Below are 23832 nucleotides of genomic sequence, written 5' to 3' on the forward strand. Positions count from 1 at the left end.
CTGATGAGCGCAAGATGAAAAATTTGGACAAAAAAGTATCTTTTTTCAGCATTGCTCAAGTTCTACACTACCTTACATTTTGTGCTTTCAGGTAGTCAGGAACTGCCACCTGGCTAGCCACTGCAACCTCATAGGGAAGGGTGAGAGCAGCGTCAGACTTCTGAGGAAGAGGCCCCATCACTTAAACTTACGCTCTCAGCTACCAAATAAGTTACTGGCACAGCATGCACCTTGGAAGTATGGAGCCATGATCTGCGCTTGGTGAGTTACTGGGTATGAGGGAATTGCAGCCAGGCTGAGGGATAAGTCAGCTTGTGTGTGAACTCCCTGGAAAGTGAGGTCGCAAACTAATTCTGCTGTAGGAGACACAGATGAGGACCTTGTTGGGTTGTGTACTGGAGAACGCTGGTGACAATGCACACTGAAATGCTCAATGCATTGGCAGTCCTGTCAGACAGCCTTCAGTCACCCGTTCAGGGTATCATGGTGTTTTCTCCTCAGGAGAAGAGGACAAAGTCCCTTCTTCTCGAGTGCACTGCCTCTGTGACCTCCCTGAGGCAACAATGCATGGCAAGCTGCAATATGTTGCTGATGTTCTCCATTCCATCTGGAAAGATCAGAACATAAGGCTGACAGTGAACTTCGAGGCCTCTAGGAGGGCCAGCCTCATCCCGCTTTAACATTGGTGTGAAGGAGGCAGCACAACCCTGTGATGACCTTCTTTGTGAAGTCTTGCGTCCTGAGGCATTGCTCCTGGCTCATTGTGAAATAGGAGTGATGCTCCCAGAAGACCCAATCAATGCAAACGGCACTGCAACTACTGTCCCCTCATCAATGCATCCATCCCTTTCTGTGAGCAGCAGAAATTTCCAATTTGCTCCTGCAACTCAGCATAATCATTTCACAAACGTGGCATCAGCAAAAGTAAGTCAAAAGCACCACAGCTGCAACTTGCTGAGTGGCCCCTTAAATAGTCTCAAGATAGGGTCCATCATGCTTCATAACGCTTGTTGTTTCAGGAGTAACTAACAACAATGCCTGCACACATGCCGACCAAATTTGGAATCCTGGTGTTACATCAGCCCCAGTCAGGTCACTGCCATCATTCAAGGCCTTTGGATGCATGCAGCGAATGCGTCTCCATGCATCACTCCAATTCATTAACACCTCACGGGAATTGACTAGTGGCATACCATGTACATGGAAACCACCGGCAGGTCTCCATAGTGCCATTAGAAGCAACTGAATTTTGATTCCATAGATTTTTTAAAAATCTGATAATGTATTTGACATTTAAAAATGTGACTGGTGCAAATAGACATACACTTCTTTTTCAGGATTATGTCACCCTATTGGTCAATGTGAAGACCAGTGCTATTAGGAGTGCACTGCATTACTTTGTTTTATCATCTAAACACATTTTCTAAAAGGTTTATTTTAATTGCAATTCAATTCTAATTCCAGAGTTTGCATATAGAAGGCTGTGCAAGCTGATTCCATGGGAGACCAAGTTAAGTGCATGGGCACAGAAAATAGCAACTAAAGCCAAAGCTTCTGTTATTTGTGTCAGTGCAGGAGATGGGGCTGTTTGTCTGACAAATAGACAGAATTAATTCTCGCTGTATTGAAAATCTGTCTTCAGTTTGATAGCCAAATCCAAGAGGAAAGACACTCCTGCTTTAGCCTGTTTCAGAGATGGGTAACTGTTCAGAGAAAGAGGAATTGCAGCTAAAACCATGATGAAGACAAATGAAAATGCTTCCAAATTTAGATCTCTAACAAATTGCAATGATTATTTTTCCTTAACTAACAAAGCAATTTTTTTTGGCGCTGAACTCCGCATTCACTTTTATGATGATCTCTAGCTGTTGTCAGCATTATGCTTTTCTTAGCGAATTGGCATTAGCTGCTCTACTTCTGATTCATCACCATGACCACTGTGGCACAGTTACATTATGTTTGCAAGAATTACTGGAGTAAATAGGCAACACTGAGATCAGCGCATAAAATGGTGAAATTTACAATGTAAGTTGCTGATTTTGTCATTGTTGGAAATTCCACTATATTACATCAAATTTTTCCATGTCCATTTAATTCTACTGAAATTTAAGAATAGAAAGAAGGCCGATAAAATTACATGGAAACACTTTTAATAACAGGTTAGAAAAATATGACCAGTAAACCCTTGTTCCTTTCTCAGAAGTGCCCCAAGTGGGAAAAATTTTCTGAAGCCCAACATAAAATCAATTCCGTTAAAGGTTTCTATTTGGAAAGAATGTTAACTCACCATTACTGGCACTTCCTGCCAACATTCTTTCTATGTAGGGATAAAAATGGGTGCCAGTACACTACAACTGTGTTCCTTTAAACAGATGGATTCCACCGCCACCTCCACTGTACCCCCAGCTCCTTCCTGTCATGCACCACTTGTTGCTTTTCTTGACAAATGATGGAGTTAGCTTACATTTATTGAGGGCAGATTTCTAAATGCACTAGTAGATCAATGGGGAATTCTAGCCAGGTTGTTTAAAAAAAGAAGTCTCCTTAAGGAAAGTTGTGTCTGGAGTTTTGTTGGAAGCCAATAAATAGGGATCTTTTAGCAATGTACATGAGTGGCTGGTGTTCTTACGCAAGTTGGGAAAATCGTGACTCTCAAAAACAAAAATATTGAGGTAAGTTAATTTTGCTGATGAAATGAAGTATCAAATCCATAAGCCACTTTCACCAGATACTCTACACAAGTGGAATAAGCAATATATTCAACAACTCCTTACACTATTTAGTTACTCTCACCTAGAAATTACTGTTAGTGATGAGTGTTAAGTTCTTTACATATTCGTATAACATCTTTTGATGATTATGTAACCAGGGAATTAAAGCATTTAAATAACAGATTAATAGTTGTATTAAAATGGAAAATAGAAGAACTTAGTATGAATGCGTTAAGCAATTAACAGCCTATTATTGCCAACTGTAATTTATGGATTCCAATGCACATATTAGAGTTTCATTAGAAATGATGAAAGGTTCCAGACTGAAACATTAACTCTGTTTATTTCCAGCATTTTCTGTTTTTATTTCACATCTTTTATTCACAATAAACAAAATGACCCGCAGGACTAATCTGCTTATTTGCAAGGCCTGTATCCTCACCACATTGCTCTATGGCAGTGAAACCTGGACAACTTAAACTTATCAAGACAAAAGCCTCAACAAGAATTTCCAGTATCTACGACACATCCTCAGCATCAAATGGAAAGACAGTCAGCAATGAAGCAGTCCTTTCTTGGCAAGTGTGCCAGTGCTAATCAAGCAAAGACGGCTTTTCTGGCTTGGGCATGTACACAGTATAGAAGATGGCCACATCTCCAAGGGTGTATTATACAGAGGGGTTGCCTGTGCTAAGAGACCAGCCAGGTGCCTAACGCTCCAATTCAAGGATGCAATCAAAAATGAAATGAAAGCCCTCAACATCATTCATAACAAGTGGGAAACTCTAGCTGATGACCAATGCAAATGGTGACAGCAGCTGTGAGCAGGAGTTTACCACCACAACGACATGTGGTTTCAAAAGCTCCAAACCAGACATGAGCCCTGCAAACAAGGTGTCAGCGAGACCATTACGCACCACTGGCAAGGGACAACTTCATAGAACCAAAGAAAAGTTATGGTGCAGAAAGAGGCCGTTCAGCCAATCGCGTCCACACTGGCCAAGAAAAGAAAAAAGAAACTAGCCGCTCATTTTAATCCCGCTTTCCAGCACCTGATCCGTAACCTTGCAGGTTACAGCACTTCAGATGCAGATCCAGGTATCTTTTAAATGAGTTGAGCGTTTCAGCCTCAACCACCAACTTAGGCAGTCAATTCCAGAACTTCATGTGTGGTACTTGAGGCAGCCTTTGCCTTTCCAGAATAGGCTTGTTCAACCATCAAAAGAAGTACAGCCTATGATCTTACCTGATCTCACCAAAGTACCCATCATCCCTCATAGACAGAAGGATGCCAAACATTTCACATTTCCCAAATCCACAGTATTTGCTCTTGTATTAGTTTCCTGTTCTGCCAAAAACTGAAAATCAATTGATCTTTAAATCATGGACCTTTGGTTTGAGGTGGCAGTATTTTCTTCTTGCATGGAATAGATTGTTCCAAATGAATTGCTTGGTGATAGGGCAATTGCAAATGGTGAATGCTCCTGTTTTATAGCTGTGACATGCTTTCATGTAATCATTCATCACAGAAAGAGGCCATTCAGCCCATTGTGCATGTACAGGCTCCTTGGTAGAGCTATTAGTCCCACCACCCTGCTCTTTCTCATATCCCTGGAAATCTTTCCTTTTGTTATGGCACAACGGATGGTAAATGCTGAGCTGCTCAAATTCCAGGGGGAAACTTGAAACAGTTGCCACAACTGTCTTGCAATTTGTATTATTATTTTGAGATATATGCCTTGAATTCAGTAGCAATGAGCCCACCTAGTCTTAGAGGTTTTTTACAATGCTAAATTAAGCATTTATTAATAGAAGAAAAGATTTTAAGCACATACATAGATCTCCAAAACACTACTATAATAATTCCTAAATCTTCTAATTAATCCAGCTCTCAGTTACACCTCCGTTAAGGCAACAATGAAACAAAATAGATTTCAACAGACCCAGGCAAAGCACACAATACTCTGGACAGTGATATTCACAGTGAGTTTTCTTAGCTTCGATTCCTGTAGACAGCAACTTGATACCTAGAGGCTGGAAGCTTTTCACACTTGTTAGATCTTAGACTGCCTTCTCCTTTACACATAACCTCAGCTCCTTTATACATGTTTCTCCCTTTTAAATGTAAATTCCATTGTTCCAATATTTCTTTGCAACTTTGCTTTTTTCATAATATAAATATTCCATAGTATTCTTATTATCAGTAACCTTTGGGAAAAATAAACACTGTTTGACCTAACTTCATACTACTCTGGTTTATCTAAAAGTGCAAATGCTCCTCACACCTCATATTCTAAAACTTCAGCCATGTTTATGTATTTAGGATTTCAAACCTAGCTTCTTTTTTGATCACATAAAAGCTCCAGACTAGCTGTCTCTAATTCAATTAAATCCACCACATACACACATTCACACAGAGAAACTAATCCAAACCTCGCTGTTAACCTACCTTTACAATTTTCATAATATTATTGTGATTATTATATTTTCATGACACTTTTCAAGTGTTGATACAATTCATTTGAATGTTACTATTGAATCTGCTTCCATCATCCTTTCAGACAGTACATTCTAGATCACAATAATTTGTTGCATCTTTTTCCCCCTCCGATTACCTGTAGTTCTTTTGTCAAATCTGTGTTACTGACACTTCCGACACTGGAAACAGTTTCTCATTACTTACTCTTTCAAAACACTTCATGATTTGAACACCTCTGTTAAATTTCCCCTTGACCTTCTCTACTCTTAAGGAAAACAGCCCCAGCTTCCCCACGTTAATGATTAGCGAGTCTGGGTGGAATGATATTTTTCCAACTGCCAGTGGATTCCAGGAAAATAGTTCTAGTCAGGTTGTTATCTAACACACATGAAATGAATTCCATATTCCAGATAGGTGAGATGGTAATAATTTATCATATGGTTTACTGGCCATATATAACCTGTTTATTGAAGAGATAGAACATTTCTTCAGCAACACAATGTGAGCCATTAAATTATTCACAATGTGTATTTTTGTTACTAGATTGAAAAAAACAGTTCATTAGGCAGTGAAATTATTGTTTCTGCTCACAAAATAAACATTAAGGTATTGAGATGGCAAATTACTAGGATAAACTGTTTACAGAGACACAGTTGGATTCACTAATGATTCCCAGCATGCCCATTTTCATAAGAAATCCAGAAGCAAAAGAAATGCAAATTTGCTGAAAAGTCACTTAAGATTTTCTTCCTTTAAGTAACTGAGAGGACAATTCAGTGTAAACGGAGTCCAGGGACAGGTCCTAGATGACTTTATTTTAAAAGGAACAAGTGCCTTTTAAATTGCAGACAGACAGCACAATGCAACATCAAATTAGATCAAACAAGAGTTGTGTTTCTTTCCTTTTTTACTGAAGAAAGTTGTTCCCCTGCAAATTTTCTTCCTCTCTCTGAAGCAACAGCTTGGGAGGGAGCTTAGCAGGGGAGGAGGGTATGGAGAAGGGGAGGGATGAGAGCATGATGGAATTTAAATGCAAGAATTAGAATTTTAAAAATGGAGGCATTGGAGGACATAGACCAAGGTCAACAAGGACAGGCTGATGGATAACTGGATCTGTGGTGGGGAAGGGGGGGGGGGTTGTTTGGATACGAATAGCAGAGTTCTGGATGAACTAAAGTTAACGGAGGGTGGAGGTTTCAAGGCTAGTCAGGATGGCATTGGAATAGTCAAGTCTAGAGGTGATAAAAAGGGATGTCAAAGGCTTCCAAGAGTCTTAAACTTCATTCAGTCATCAACTTCCAAGCGTCCTGAAATATGAACACATTTCTCTTCACTTAATTTCAACAATTTATGTACAGCAATGTAGACTGAGCAAAAATTGCAACTTTTAATCATTTCATTCAATTGTTACTAATGAAGTTCATCATAATAACATACTTATGTTTTAGACACCTCTCCTCTACTACATTCATTATAAAGAATTCAAGGCTGCTTTGGATACATATACAATAATATTTATTAAGGCTTTTACTTCCTAACAGAAGTTTAACTGACATTAGTGATATTTAGGATAATCTATTATAAGTGAAAAATTTCATAACAAAGCTACTTGTTCAGCAGTTTGTATTTTTCTTTTGTTGCCAGTAAGTACACGATCCTACTGATCGTTTTATTGATGCATATTCATCATCTTCATTCTTTTCTCAAGATGGGTCCGAGGCATTGGATGTATGGTTGCCTATGCGCAGTTAACCCCTTTCTTCCCTGAGCCCAATAGAGAAGTGACAGTGTAACACATGCCAGTTAACAGCCCAGAGTAGCAAATACCATTGGAACAGCAATTACTATATATCAGAGATAACCTATATTTAGGCTATAGCCTGTTGAAAGTTCTAAGTTAGTTTTCCATTGATTCCCATTCTCAGAATCCTAATGAATATATCACCCAATGTTAAAGTGGCTATTTACATAATTTAAATGGTTCCAAATGACAATAATATTCAGCATTGTTGTCATTTGGAACCATTTAAATGATTATGTAAATATCCACATTATCGTTAGATGATAAGTCAAAAGAAAGTCTTACAGAACCAAGCTTGTATTTATTGGCAAAGAGGTAAAGATGCTGGTTTAAAGTGCTGGGCGGAGTTGATAACGTGGACGCTAGTGAACCTCCTATTGAGCACCAAGTTCATCTATTCAAATTGACTGGTTTGAAAGTTACTTAATAAAACACTCTCTCACAACATACAAGTTACAAATACAAAAGATGGAAATAAAACTTGACTCTACAATGTTAACTATAAACATGTGTTTCAAATGTTTTCCTTTGCCTTCCCACAGTATACTGTCCATTTAGTATTGGAAAATGTTTTGCAACTTATCCATCTTGGTGAATAGGATTTTGGTTCTGTATTTAAGTACCAACATACTTGATCTCTCTCTCCCCCCACCTCACAAATATACTGAGAAATGTAAATCTTTAGAAAAAAATACAAACTTGTTTGCTCACTGAAAACCATTAGTGGAGATAATTCTGTTCACTGATCAATTATTTTATTCATTAGGTGAGAAAATTAGGTGACGAGCCTAAACCCATGCTACAGGGCACCACTACAGGAAAATCAGAAACAGTAGACAAAAGATGGCAAGGTTGTGGTTAAATAAGAACAACTATGGGTTTTAAAAGTCTATTATTGGTAGATAGGAGGGAAGGATTGTGGGAGTATAATGCTCTACAGTTCTGAGACCCTCAAAGAATAAGACAGGTTGGAAGATGACTGGGTCTTGATTCCAGTGAAGCTGCAGTGTATTTCTATAGTGTAGGAGGATAGAGAAGAAGGAGGAATGGGTGAATTTATAGCTTAGAGAAACAAGGTGGCAATTTTCAGAGAAGCAATAGACTGAACAGCATTGATAAAATAGAGATCCAAGGTAAAAAAGAGATTACAAAAGAAAAAGGACATACAGCCGAATGGATAGCTAGCTTCTTCCTCTGAAGCACCTACTCCTCCCAAATGGCTGAATATGTGATTCCACAGAAGATACTCAGCAACTAAATTATTATTTTTTTTGAAAAGTTATCTGCCAACTTTTCTAGAAGTTCCAAGTTACAATTCACATTTAAAGGGAAAATATTAAAAGTGATTTCAGTAGCAAATTACTCTTCTAGCGTAAGCAAGACATCCCAAAGTTTAAATAAAAGCCTATAAATACATGTTTAATAAATAATCTAGCCTCAAAATTTTCTGCTGGTGAAAAGTACTCAGTTCTTTTTAATCTTGGTGAATGGCGTTTCTTTGTCAGAGGAGAATTCTCTCTTCCTCTAGGTTTCTTCTAGATTGTTTAAAAACACTGTTCACTTTTAAAACCAATCACTTCCCTAGGAGCCTCTTTTCAGCTCACTGTGAATGTGCATATTTAATGCATACTTTCTTCCTTGGTATTTGAGGGCAAACAGACAGAATTCCTTCATTACAATGTTGGGTCCTAGATCATGTGTGTTTGACCCACGGAAGAGAATCTTTACAAGGCAGATATGCTGCTGAAAGAAACGGTGCAACATCTTATCAACAAATGCTGAAATTACACAAGAATATCTTAGATACATAAACTGAATTATTCTTGTGCAACTCTTATAAATGTAAATAATGCCAGATTATGGGAATATGCAATGACTGACCTAAACAAGGATGAGTTATGATCATTTCCATGCATGCCCCCATTCTGAGACTGTCCTTATCCTACTTGGCTTCTGAAATATTTTGTAAAAAATGGAGATAGATCAGTTTTGTTTGAAAAAGTCGCTGTTTCTACTTTCATGCAAAAACCTTTAATAGCGCATCAATTTAAATTTTACCTGATGTGCAGACTCCCATAAAAATTCTATCGTTATTGATCCAGTGAAGGAGAGGTCACAGTAGTGATATCTCATGACTCCACACCCAGCAATGTAACATCGTAAAACGTTTAATTACCTTATCAGGTCAGGCAACGTAGATCTAGCCACATCTTTGAAGAATGCACTTACAACTGGTACAAGTTTCAAGGGGAGTAAAACATCTTTCGCTAAGAGATAGCATCCATACCTTCAAGTCTAAAGGTGAAGTGTTTGCTGTGTTAAAACATTTCAAGACCTACCAAGATGTAGTATGTAGGGCTTCCTCAGCCTTCACCTGAATGCACCCAATTAAAAGCAAACAACATATGGTGTGAAACTGTTTGGTTGATTTGTCATTAACCCCACTATGGTCTGTTTGCTGACTCCTAGGTTTGGTTGTATGTCAGGTGGCTGAAACATCTGCTCAGTTTTTTTCAGCTGAGAGAGATTGTTTACAGGTGGGAAGCCCATACCCAACCTCCCCACACTCACTGTTTACAGTATAAGAAAGCAATTTTTGAGCTTCAATGGAATAAAATCTAGATGCATTCTACAGTGGGCAGCGTATAAAGTCTGTCAGATTACAACCCAGGCAGCAAAGGCAAAAATGTACCTTTGTCTCTTTCCAAGGGTTTTCCAGAAGGACTGCACAGACATTGGACCATTAAATGGTTACATTTGTGTGAAGTACAAAATTCTAATTGTGCTTTATATTACCTTGGATATGGCTTCACTATGAAACATTTATTTGTAGGACATCTGGAAAGTCGTTCAACCTCTACAAAACTGTACAGCATTATGAATATTTTGTTTGCTCCATTACCAAGGGATAGAGTGGACATTCTATGCGTTACACAATGAACAACTTAACATGATTATGGCTAATTTTTAGACCTGGGCTATGCTAAGTCAGTGCAGCACACAGTAAAGGGCATCGAGGGTAATTTTAAACTAACCCACCTGGATTGAAGTCAATGGAGAATTAGGCAGAGTATAAACCTTCAACCAATCTGATTGTCAGGCAATTGGGTTAAATTGGCCTCCATGTGTTATCATTAGGTCTGCAATCAAACCATTCAAGTCAAAAGAGGTGTTGGAAATTGAGTTATAATATTTCATTAAGTCCAGCCTAACTCTTCCAGTCATAAAGAACTTACACTTCCCCATTATAACATTCAGCTGTTCCTTAAATAAATCCCTGGTTGTTTATCCCTATTGGGAAGCCAATCCTGCATAGTGATCACTCTGCATTAAGAACTTCCCAACATCAAGGTGGTAAATGGAAATATTGGTAATCATTAAAATTTAACTGAATTTAGAATGATAAGGATATTCGACTCATTAGTTAATGAAAATATTTTTTATGAAGTGTCAATTAAGAATATGCTTGCCAAATTATGTATATATTATAATACTTAGTAATACACCATATTTCACAATGTTAGGTTAGAAACAACAAAACAATGTTAAATGTTATTCGATTATTTTACTATAAATTATAACTAAACTGGAACTAAATCCTTAAAATTTTAAAACAATGAACTAAATAACTATCGCACTTTAAATTGTAATTTTTTCAATTTCTTTTACAGTAAATTTGTTTTCCTTTTCCATTGACTTTAATCCAGCTGGGTTTGGCTAAAATCACTCTCTGCAAAATTGTGCTGAGTTAGCAAAGCCTAGGTCCCTGTTAGCTACACAAAGAAAGACTGCAAAGCATAATGTTAGGCCAAGGTCAGCTTAGACTTGGAAGGGGAAGAACAGGCTGACACTTGAAGAGAATTAAAAATCAATTCACACCTATGAAAAAGCTTACTTCCAGTATGAATGAAAACTAAATTACATTGACTATGTCCACCTGAGAGAGTAGACAGGTTCCCCACCAAATATCTTATTTTCTCATCCAAAACACAGCACCTTCGACAGTGCAGTACTCCCTCAGCATGCACTGGAATCTCAGCCTAGATGATGTGTTCAGGTCCCTGGAATGAGATTTAAATTCTGACTCTACTACCAAGTGAACCATCACTGACAAATGTTGTCCAGAGATCAAATCAAAATATTCCATCAGTAAATTCAGTTAGCAAAAATCTTTCAACAAGTGGAGTTAAAATGCACATGGTTGTTTCAAACAGAAAACTGAAATTCAAGCTAATTTAACTGATTTTGGTTACCTTTGAAAGCATTCAGAAATACGCTTCGTTCTAGGTGCCACAATTGCCTAACGTTAACATAACTGACCAGTAAAAGGATTAATTCCTACAATATACTTTGCTTACATGGGAATCTCAAATCCATTTAATATTTCTGAGCAGCCATTACACGTCGGGAAATAATTTTTAGTCCAAAGTGCCACATGCTGGAATGCACGTTCATTTGAAAGCAAAACCAAGCAGTCTATTCCTCATTTCCTTCTTTACTCTTCAGAATAAGCTTTTTAACTCAATGGTCCCAAAATTCTGAGTCTCACTATCTGTTACTATATGGACAGAATTTTGCCCTTGGCGTGCGGGATCAGTGGGGGCGGACAGGAAGCCGACCGCCACCTGCAATCGGCAGCGTTCTGCAATTTTACGCAGGCAAGCCAATTAAGGCCCAACCAGCGTGATACGTGAGCAGCAGCGCTGAGCTCTGCCTGTGTGAGCAGGCCTCGGGTGAACTTCGTGCACGCGCGCAACAAAGCATAAAATAATTTCCCTGAGGCATGTAGTGAAACATGTCCCCTCGTGTGACTCGGTCACATGAGCAAAGATATGTTTTGAATTAGAAAACTAAAGCTTTTATTTTATTTGCATTTGGAAACCTCATCCCGCCCGTAGATGAGGTTTGCAAAAAAATGCAAAGGCCGTTTGGCCTTTTTGCCTGCCTGCCAACCTTTAGGTTAAGCGGGCAGTGAAAAATTAAAGTCAATTGTTAACTTAATGGCCTTAATAGGCCTTTCAACTGTCGGCGGGTGCGCTGCCGACTCCAGCCCGTGCCCGTCGAACAGACTATTGCATGACTGCGCGTTTTTGACATCAGCACACTCAGCTGATGTCATCACGTGTCATTTCACGCTCGGTTGGGTCAGGTGCACGCCCACCCACTGAGCTAAAAATTCTGCCCAATGTGTGGTGGAGTGGGATTTCCACCTGGCTGGAGGTCCCACCACTGACCCAATCAGAAATCTTGGGATCAGCTTACTAAAATATTGCTGGGCGGGACAAAGGTGCATGTCTCACTTTTAATCGGTTACCTATACCTGGTGGCCCAGAAAATGTGAAGGCGGCAAAAGTTTGAAGAAAGTCCTTAAAAATGTCGCATGCAGGACATAAAGTTGAACAGCTCTTAAATCAGAACCAACTATTTGAAGGCATGGATCAAAAAAGGAGCCAATAAAAAAAGGGCCTCAAACTTCTCAGAGAATGTCTTAAATGTTATTATAGCCAAAATTCAGGAGTGGTGGAAAAGTGGGAATAGACAAACCATACATCTGCAATAGAGCAACCAGGACCACGTGAAAGAAAGTGACACCCAGATAATGACTGGCAACTCCTAACTATTTCCCCCCAGGCAACGCTGAGTGCTGAATGAGCTTTAGTGACTCCACATGGCCAACAACATTTAAGTGCCACAATTGCTAGCTATCATTCATGTACAATTTGTGCTTTTCAGACAACAGACTGATATTTACCCTATAAATGCATTCACAAATCTAAAAGGCATTTTGCACGAAGTGATTTGCAGTGAAATGTGCACATGGTGAACTTCAATTAGGTGGATACAGAATTTAGGACGGAATTTTCCCAGAATTGCACTAAGTGCGGCAGTGGGAGGGTAACATGGAGTCCTACCTGCCAACGAAAATGGCAGGTTTTCATGCCATATCATCCCGAGCCCACCTCACGATACATTCACTCCCGCGAAACACACCATTTCCATGGCAGGTGGGCTCTCATTCGCCCACCTGCGATCACCTCGCTGTTGCATCACGCCAGCTGCCATCTTTAAAAGGCAGCCGCCAGCTAAGCGCTCAACACCACCAGCTCACCACCACTGCCCAGGAGGCATGGCCAGCAAAGGAAACAAGAAGGCAGCCCCTGGCTTCAGTGACAGGTCCCTCAAGTGACTGCTGGATGCTGTGTAGGCTCACTGGGATGTGCTCTACCCCTGTTCTTGCCGCTGGATGGGTAGCAAAGTCACCAACCCGGCTTGGTAAGCAGTGGTCAGCGCAAACGCCCTGCAAAGGAGGACTGCCACCCAATGTCACAAAAGGATGAATGATCTCCTCCATTCTGCCAGGGTAAGTCACTCTTTTCATCACTCCCAACTCTCACACTCACAAACCCATCACACATCCACAGGGCCTTCACTCACTGTCAGTGCAAGGGACATCACCATTCACTCTTTCACACACATCATTGTCCTCATCTCATCTATGGGACCACTCACCACCCCCACAGGCCAGGCATATTATCATCTGGCCCGACAGATCATCTGGTACACTCTCCCCATCTCTATCCATGTAGGACAAACTGCCACACAACAGGAGGGAAAGGTCACAGACTGTTGGGAGGGATGCCGAAGATTAAAATTCTGACAGAATTTGAAAAGAGCCATCCAGCTGGCCGGCGATGACTGGGACTGGTCCTGTGCTGACGGTGAGGTCAGCACAGCTGTACCAAGTGAGGATCCATGACAGGAGCACTCTCACAGAGGGTATCGGCGCTGCCATACGCCAGACTGGAGTCAAAAGTTCACAACTATGATGGGAGGATCTATGGGGTCACCTCACTGCATGCTGGCATCATCCTCAACAAATCTAGCAGCTATGTGTGCCTCCCAAGTGTGCCTGCCTCATCTAGCAAGTGCAAGACCCTCATCCCCTTCATTGTTACCAGTGAGGACCCCCTCACCCTCATCCCCTTTGGCGTTCTCCTCATCGGAGGAGTCGTGCAGCTCCTCCATCTCCTCCTCAGCCAACTCCTCTCCCCGTTACAGCGCCAGGTTGTAACGGGCGCAGCAGACAACATGCTGCATGACACCCTCTGCACACTGCAGTGCAGAGCTCCACCAGGCCGGTCCAGGCACCACAGCCACATTTCAGCATCCCGATGGTCAGCTCCTCCAAGTTGCGAGCTGCTGCATGAGCCTCATTATAGCGTTGCTCTGCTGCAGTCTGAGGCCGCCGCACAGGTGTCATCAGCCACAGCCTCTGCGGGTAGCCCTTGTCCCAAAGGAGCCAACCCTGCAGGCACCTCCGTGGACCCTGGAAGACTACAGGGATCTGTGAGTGACTCAGGATGTAGGCGTCGTACACACTCCCTGGAAGCTGCGCGCAGACCTGCAGGATGCGTTTCTGGTGGTCGCATATCAGGTGCACGTTCAGTGAGTGGAAGCCCTTGCAGTTGATGAAATTCACTGAGTGTAGCAACGGAGACCTGAGCACCACATGAGTGCAGTCAATCGCACCCTGGACCTGTGGGAATCCCGAGATCTGAGTGAATCCAATGGCCCTTGCATCCTGGCTGTCCTGATCCTGGGCGAAATGCACAAGGTTGTGTGCCATGAAGAAGATGACATCCGTGACCTTATGGATGCATTTGTGGGTGGTGGATTGTGAAATTCCACAGAGGTCACCTGTGGAGCCCTGAAAGGAGCCACTGGCATAGAAATTGAGCACCGCAGTCACTTTCACAGCCACTGGCAGTGGATGCCCTCCATGTCCCCTTGGCATCAAGTCCTGCAGTAAGTGGCGGATGTGAGCCAACAGATCCCTAGACATATGGGGCTGAATTTTCCGTTCGTCAGGCCGGCGGAGCTGACCCAATTGCGGGCATGAATGGACCCGATCGCCAGCCATTTTACATGGGGGGGTGCCAATTAAGGCCCACCCAGCGTGACGTCTGCAGGGAAGCTTTAAGCTTTAAGCACATGTGCACGAAAGAGTGCACTCATCTCCCTGAGGCTAAGTGCAGCCTCAGGGAGATTGCCTCTACTTTTAAAAATATTAAAAATAGAAAAAAAAAATTTCCTTACATGTCCTCTCATGTGACATGAGTTGGGACATGTTCAAATTTTCATAACAACTTTATTAAAATTTTTAAAACCCTACATGAAACCTCATCCCGCCACTGGATGAGGTTTCATGTTTTTTCTAGTTGCTGCCGGGGCTCCTGACCTGCCCACCAACCTTAAGATTGGACGGGCAGGTTCTTTATTTGCTTCAAGTGACCATTGACAGGTTGGCGGGCCTACGGCTGATTTTGCTGTGCCCCGCCTTCCTGAAAATTCAAATGGGGCGGGGTGACGTCGGGATTTCCGCCCGACATCATCCCGTGTAATTTTACACGTCAGTGACCAGGCCCCGCCCCCACTTGCTCACAGTAAAATCCTGCCCATGGAGTTGTCAGCGACACTGATTCTCAGTTACCTGCAGGAATGGCAAGTGGCATCTATCGACCCTGGGTGCCCCTAGGTGCCAACCAGCCATGGCTCACTATTGCTCCTAGGCAGCGTGTGCGGGAGCCCCTTCTGCCCCTTCTTCATGAGGTTGCAGCTCCTGCCTTTATGCTAGCAGGAGCCTCAGTCACTCCCTCCTCCTTCTACAGTCTCTGTAGGCCATCTGGCATACAGCTAGGTCACCAGGATCCATGATCCTGACATGGGCCTCCTGCAGCATGAGAGAGAGAGAGAGATATGGTAATCATAGTTGTACATAGTACCTTTCCTATGTATGACCGCCCCTTAACACTTCCTGGAGAGTGCTGGTCAGAGATGAGTGCGCTGCATGGCTACCCTGTCAACCTGTGACGTGGGAGACACTGGTCCAAACCAGGATGTTGAGATTGCAAGGGGCTGTGAGCACCTCCAGCAGTAACTGCTACAAGGCCCGTGTTGGCAAGGAGATTGTACAATGTGAGCATTCCAACTTCTCTGCGGTCCAATAAAGCGGTGGCGGGGTTGAGGTGGGGTGGGGGGGCAGTGGTTAAGTCATGGAGCGCTTGGTGGCCCTTTGGTGCCTCTGCTTTGCATGCATGGGCAGGCAGGCTAAGAGTCCGACCCCAATCATATCACTGTGGCTGCGCCTGATCTGTCTCAGTTGCAGAGGCATGGTCAGTTTATACAGCTGTCCCTAATGCGTGGCCACTTACCCCTTAATGCGTGGCTACTTCTCTCACTTCCCCTGCCCCCCAGTGCGATTGCCTGTGCACGGGATGCAGTGCCAGGGCAGCACTTGACCACTTGCCCCCCCACCACCGACAATGGATGCCTCCGAGGCTGGCCAGTGCTTGACCCCAGACATCCCGCACGGAGCAGTCACCTCCGAGGCTGACCAGCACTTGTCCCCAGACACCCCTCCCCATCAGCAGTCACCTCCAGGGCCAGGCATCAGTCGCCCCAGCCCCCCAGCACCCCTGAGGCCTGTGAACAACAGACAGGCTGTGGAGAACACTGCTACTCACTCACCTCAGGTCCCCCAAAGTGAAGGCCGCCAAGTGCACGTCGACTGTGTGCTGTTGTGAAACACGTCGGCGTGCTTTCCCGCCGGCATGGATGGACAATACGGCGGGGTTCCAAGAGCCTGGCGGGATGTTCTTTTAATTATATGCTGATGTATTACAATTAGCTCCCCGCCAACCGATGGCAGGAAACGCAGCCAACCATCAGCGGGCTGAGTGGACCATCGCGGCCTGCCTTCAAGCTGTCGCAAAACATGTTGTGCCATATTTTCCATGCACATCACCTATCACGCCTGCCGTCAGTGGGCTCGGAAAATTCTGCCCTTAGTTTGGAAATAAATGGGTGTAAAATTTGCACATCCTCTTTTACGTCTGAAATTCTGAATGCCTCCTCCCTCCCCAGCAGATAGATTTGTGTCACACCACATTATTGGAATTTTAGGATCATTGTATTTTAACTTTAAGTGACATTGTCATCAAAATCTAGTTTAAAAAAAAGACTTTGCATATGCATTCCTTACTTTAGTACAAAGGCCATTAATAAACCAACTTTAGTTATTTAGAGAGAGTGAAATTACACTGCAAGCAAGGACTTAATGCATCCCTAATAGGCATTCCTTTTTAATAGAGGCCTCTACTAACAGAAGCTTCAACCTATTTAAAATAAATAAATTAATGCCTCCATTAAAAATTGCAGATAAAAGGAACTTCACATGAATACATAGATCAACATACAGTAACATTTATATAAGCATGCTTTGCAATTTTCTGAAATAGCACAAAGGACAAGTTAAACAGAAACACACTGGTCTTACACTGATCTTCCAGTCAAGTTATGCAGAAATTAGAATGTAAAAGCCAGCTTAATGCAAGCAGAAATCAGTGTAAACATTTGGGGCCCAAGCTTTCACAAATGGTAATGTGAAATTAAGAACCAGCATATAATACAGGATAATCTTTTCTAATGTAGCCCACCTTGGAAGCTGTTGTTGTGGAAGGAACAGAGCTGGCCATTAAACTTGTCATCATCTCATTGCTTGCTGTGGTGCAGACAGGTGTGACTGGAGTTAAGAGACGGGAGGGAACAATTGGCAGTGGCAGAAGACCAGGTCTGTTAGTGATGTTGTTGCTGTTGGCAATGCCACTGCTGCAGTTGGTATTATTTACATTGCTACAGCTGGTGCTTCGTTCCCGCCAGTCCCACCCAATGCGATAATCTCTCTCATACCGGCTGTGATGCCGTGACATCTCCAAAGTACGCTCTTCTTTTCAGAGGAAGTTAACAGGATCTGTAATTTAAACATTTTAATATTAATAGGTGGTAGCATATTTAACACTAAAAGTCTTTTGTTTGCAAATTAGCCTGTAGTTTCTACAGCTTGCCAACGTACAAGTGATAAAGCCAGGACAATTGAATTACATTTGCTGCTAATACTCATGCATTGAAAACCATCTTAATTCAATAAATCCACAAACAGAACTGCCCCGGTAGACCGATCGTCTCAGCTTGCTCCTGCCCCACAGAACTCATCTCTCGTTATCTTGACTCCCTTCTCTCTCCCCTTGTCCAGTCCCTTCCCACCTACATCCGTGATTCCTCTGACACCTTACGTCACATCAACAATTTCCAGTTCCCTGGCCCCAACCGCTTCCTCTTCACCATGGACGTCCAATCCCTCTACACCTCCATCCCCCACCAGGATGGTCTGAGAGCCCTTAGCTTCTTCCTCGAACAGAGGCCCGAACAATCCCCATCCACCACTACTCTCCTCCGTCTGGCTGAACTTGTTCTCACGCTGAACAATTTCTCCTTCAACTCCTCTCACTTCCTCCAAATAAAAGGTGTGGCTATGGGTACCCGCATGGGCCCCAGCTATGCCTGTCTCTTTATGGGGTATGTGGAACATTCTTTGTTCCAGTCCTACTCCGGACCCCTTCCACAAATCTTTCTCCGGTACATCGATGATTACTTCGGTGCCGCTTCATGCTCTCGTCGGGACTTGGAAAAATTTATTAATTTTGCTTCCAATCTCCACCCCTCCATCATTTTCACATGGTCCATGTCTGACACTTCCCTTCCCTTCCTTGACCTCTCTGTCTCAATCTCTGGTGATAGACTGTCCACCAATATCCATTACAAACCCACCGACTCCCACAGCTATCTCGACTACAGCTCCTCACACCCCGCTTCCTGTAAGGACTCCATCCCATTCTCTCAGTTCCTTCGCCTCCGTCGCATCTGTTCCAATGATGCTACCTTCAAAAACAGTTCCTCTGACATGTCCTCCTTCTTCCTTAACCGAGGTTTTCCACCCACGGTCGTTGACAGGGCCCTCAACCGTGTCCGGCCCATCTCCCGCGCATCCGCCCTCACGCCTTCTCCTCCCTCCCAGAAACATGATAGGGTCCCCCTTGTCCTCACTTATCACCCCACCAGCCTCCGCATTCAAAGGATCATCCTCCGCCATTTCCGCCAACTCCAGCATGATGCCACCACCAAACACATCTTCCCTTCACCCTCCCATCGGCATTCCGTAGGGATCGCTCCCTCCGGGACACCCTGGTCCACTCCTCCATCACCCCCTACTCCTCAACCCCCTCCTATGGCACCACCCCATTCCCACGCAAAAGATGCAACACCTGCCCCTTCACTTCCTCTCTCCTCACCGTCCAAGGGCCCAAACACTCCTTTCAAGTGAAGCAGCATTTCACTTGCATTTCCCCCAACTTAGTCCACTGCATTCGTTGCTCCCAATGTGGTCTCCTCTACATTGGAGAGACCAAACGTAAACTGGGCGACCGCTTTGCAGAACACCTGCGGTCTGTCCGCAAGAATGACCCAAACCTCCCTGTCGCTTGCCATTTTAACACTCCACCCTGCTCTCTTGCCCACATGTCTGTCCTTGGCTTGCTGCATTGTTCCAGTGAAGCCCAACGCAAACTGGAGGAACAACACCTCATCTTCCAACTAGGCACTTTACAGCCTTCTGGACTGAATATTGAATTCAACAACTTTAGGTCGTGAGCTCCCTCCCCCATCCCCGCCCCCTTTCTGTTTCCCCCTTCCTTTTTTTTTCCAATAAATTATAAAGATTTTCCTTTTCCCACCTATTTCCATTATTTTTTTTAAAAAAACACCCCCACTAGAGCTATACCTTGAGTGCCCTACCATCCATTCTTAATTAGCACATTCGTTTAGATAATATCACCAACTTTAACTTTAACACCTATGTGTTCTTTTGTACCATTGTTACTGACATCTTTTGATGATCTGCTTCTATCACTGCTTGTTTGTCCCTACAACCACACCCCCCCCTCCACCTCTCTCTCTCTCCGCCCCCCACACACACACCTTAAACCAGCTTATATTTCAACTCTTTCTTGGACTCGAACTCAAGTTCTGTCGAAGGGTCATGAGGACTCGAAACGTCAACTCTTTTCTTCTCCGCCGATGCTGCCAGACCTGCTGAGTTTTTCCAGGTAATTCTGTTTTTGTTTTTGTTTTTAATTCAATAACGGTTCATTTCAATGTTATGCCTTCTAAAGTTTAAGGATAGTTTCAATGTAATGTTAGTGTAAATGATGAAAATGATTAGGTTATAAATATAAAAGAAGCAGAGGATGTTTGAGCAGTTTTCTTGAATAATTCTGCTAAAGTTGCATACTGTGAACAATATGCTTAGCAAATAAGCTATTTATTTCAGCAACCATTTAATTTGATAAATGAACTGTAGCAAAAAACCACTACTGTTGAGCTACAGTAAACGTATTAATTAAATTTATCTGAATTCATGGTCTAAAGAGTATACTGTAATACGCATTGCCTTTTTAAAAAATATTCGTAAGGCAATTATTTACACATTATTCATCAACAGCATCACACCAAATTAAAAATAATTGTTATAAGCCAATAATAATACAGATTAGAACAAAATAGTAATGATAAAACAGGCTACTGTTTGGTAAATGAATTGTTTGGGGAAATAGAAAAGTTTAAATAACTCAAGTTAAAAAGTGCATTTGCTCAATACAAAAATAATCACGCCAATATTGATTGTTGTTCTTGGATCACATAATCGTTTCGCAGCTGAGAAATTAAGACAGCTCTCAGGCTTTAGCCAACATCACCACTGCATAACAGCTAAAGGCTAATGAGGGGTAGCCTGTGCTGACTTGGCTGGTAATTTGCAGCTTTGCTATGATGAATTTATTTTCTTTCACTATACCATATCCATCATTCCACATAAACCTAAATAAATGTGTAAAAGGCTTGTGAAAGGTGAAATTCAGTGCACCACACCACTGTTTTTAGTCAGTGGCTAGTGTTTTAGCCAAACAGATTGTTGAAAACATACTGTACGTTTAAAAACCATATTGTGCATTTCTGAAAAGCATGCTTAAAGTTAATCAAAAGCAGTAGAAAAATAAACTTCAACAAAAAAAAACACAAATCAGAATTTTAATGGCACAGGAGGCCATTCGGCCCATTGTGTCTGCACCAGCTCTTCAAATGAGCATTATAACGTAGTGCCATTGCCCTGCCATTTCCCTGTGCTCTTGCACATTGTTTCTATTCAAATAAGCATCTAATGGCCTCTTGACTGCCTCAGTTGAACCTGCCTCCACCACACCTCCCAGCAGTGCACTCTAGGCCTGAACCCTTCCATGTGTGAAAATGTTTTTCTCACGTAACAGTTTTTGGATACAAATGAAAGCTTTTGATGGACTTCTTCTCACCTAAGTTCCCTATATCTATACAACCTTCCTCAGTTGGCAGGGTAGAAGATGTAGACTATAGATTATGGCCTCTATTTCTCCTAAGGAAAGCCATCCAGAGAGGAACATGAAAATAGTAGCAATTGTCTCTTGAACACAACGCAGTGTTCAGATGTTCTGCATGAGGATTCATTCCAAGGATGGGATCACAACTTTAAAAAAAAAAATCCCTCCCCCTCTCTTGTATTATACAACAAAGCCTGAGAGGGTGGGTGGATGTGTGCAGCTGCAACTTTTCCTAATTCTGAGGAAGAACTTGGGGCTGGATTTTCAAAACATAGTCGGGAATTGGAAACCCGAATGAATTCCAGGTGCCAACCCCATACCCGGAGCTGTGTTGCGCTTGCGGCATGATCTCCAAACTCCAATAACCCAATTGGCCAGGTGGCGAGTTTGGTGCCCGGTTCGAGCTGCTGGGCACCTCGAGGGAGCAAGATCTGCCTACCTGATGCCAGCAGCAAAGGCAGGTGTCAGTCATGTTAGGGGCTGCCGCTGCTTTGAGCAGGAGGTTGGACAAGGTGGACAGTTTGCCCGATAAGTTCTTCTCGAAACCATTTCCAAGAGAGTTTATTCGGGCCCTGTACAATGTGTACAAGGCTGTTCGGGTTCACCAGGAAAAGTTTTGAAAATGTCCTCCAGGGATTGTTAATTGGAGGCAAGTGCCTTCCTTGGTCCCCCCAGCGCTGGTCCATTGAAAGTTGGGAATTGTCTCAGAGGTATCAGGATGCTGATACGACTCCAGGGACTGTGATTCTCAAAACCCTCCTGCACTGGGTAATGACCACTCAGCTTTTTCATAATCCCAGCCTTGGTCTCCACTGTGACGTCCCCACAAGGCACCCATCTGTGATTAGGAATTCAATTATAGGGAAAGTGAGACAAAACTCTTGTTCAATTGCAGTGAGTAAGAAGCTTCAACACAGTTTGCTATTGGGTTGTTCATAAGGATTCAAGAGCAACTTTTCTCCAAGGTAAACTTAAATTTTCACCTTTACCTTAGTCACATCCAAACGACGTTTCTTATTGATTAACGAAGCTCAAAGGCATGCAGTGTTTAGAACTAAATTTTACGCAAGTACAGTTCTGTGCAGATATCTTACTCAACCATTGGCATGTTGGTGCACAATATAACCATTGTGTATCATCTCCACCTCTGTTTTATATATGCATTACATCCTCAAAAACCAGCAGCAATGGTGCAATAACTTTGGAGCTACCAGCAAGTAGCTGGACAAAAATGAAGGATCCCTTACCCTGAATACTCATCTTCAGGGAGTGTCAGAACTGGCCACCCATGAGTCATCTTGCTCAAGCTTAACAACATCCCTTCCTTCTTTATTCTGGGTTCTCTATCAGAGGACTTCTTCCAGAGTTTTATCAGACAAGTTACGTATTGAGCAATTAATCACATTTTATTCTTAATTTTTCAATGCTACTAGGAGCTGTCACAACATTACTGCTATGCTTTGTAGCTTCACAAAATACATTTTGTAAACACCACCGTCAAATTTAGTATTAATGAAACAGTTGGATCCTGCCTTCACAATGGATAACATTGTCAGGAGCAGAAAGCAATTAGGCTCTGCTATAATATGCTCTTCACCATAATTAATTATCTCTCTACCCTCTCCAAAAGGATAACAATTCTCAGTATTTTATTCATTGGCATCTGGTAGCAGAAAATTAAGTTATTATCGGGTATAGGCATATTGTGCCGCATAAAACAGGACTACAGAAGGGCCACGTTTGCAAATGGTAACTTACCTGTCACACAGTTGATGACTGGTGGTGGTTTCTTTATCTGCTGCTGAGAATTCCACTGAAGATAAATAGAATTTTAAGAGCCAATAACATTTGGCCCCCTATCATTTAGCATATTTGACCACTGCAAAGCATTCACTTGATACCAATAATAAAGAAATATCTCGAAGAAAATAAAAGTCCATTTGGAGCCTGACCCAGTCAGTAAGATTCAACTGAAACTAAAATTTCAATGTGTAAAATAAAAAGGGTAAATATTGGGCAAGGCTGGAAAATGAGCATTGTCATTTGTGATGCACAATTAGTCCTTGCCCATTCATAGTGATGTAGGCAGCATATAAGGCAGCCTGCAAATTTGGCTAGCAGCCCAGCACCGAATGTGTTGCCGAGTGGCTGCATGTCTTAGAATGGAGCCTAAATTCATGCAAAGCTAGCACCCTTACAGCTAACCTGCATTACCTACAGTCGGTGACACCATGCAGCATGGGGAAAATCCTGACAAAGCCACGTACAAGTTCCAGCTGCTTCTTGCTGGTCAGAGAGAACAGAATGAACTCCACTCTCCTGGCATAAAGAGTACCTGCCACTTCTCTCATACAGCAGTGGAATGTTAAGTGGGAGACATTACAGCTACCCCAGCTGAAATCATCCCAATACAGAGGGTGGGATATTTCAGCCCTACTTGTCTCCTGGATCACCTGGTCCCACCAAAAGTCAATGGACTTGTGGCTGGGTCGCCGCATCACCTGCGGTGGGTCCCGCCACGACGGGGTTGGAAAATCC

The 23832-nt window shown here is 42.7% G+C and overlaps 1 protein-coding gene across 2 annotated transcripts in view; it reads right to left on the minus strand.

Moving 5' to 3' along the window:
• The window catches only part of LOC121277683 (kelch-like protein 29), a 515535-nt gene that overhangs the window by 300651 nt on the left and 191052 nt on the right, over positions 1-23832 (minus strand). For both annotated transcript variants that reach the window (XM_041187306.1, XM_041187307.1), the window contains exon 2: positions 17488-17801. In XM_041187306.1, the coding sequence (XP_041043240.1) occupies positions 17488-17760 (273 nt within the window). In that variant the 5' untranslated portion in view covers positions 17761-17801. The remainder of the gene's footprint in view (positions 1-17487; positions 17802-23832) is intronic.

Source organism: Carcharodon carcharias, chromosome 5, assembly GCF_017639515.1.
Source record: "Carcharodon carcharias isolate sCarCar2 chromosome 5, sCarCar2.pri, whole genome shotgun sequence".
NCBI classification, from domain to species: domain Eukaryota; kingdom Metazoa; phylum Chordata; class Chondrichthyes; order Lamniformes; family Lamnidae; genus Carcharodon; species Carcharodon carcharias.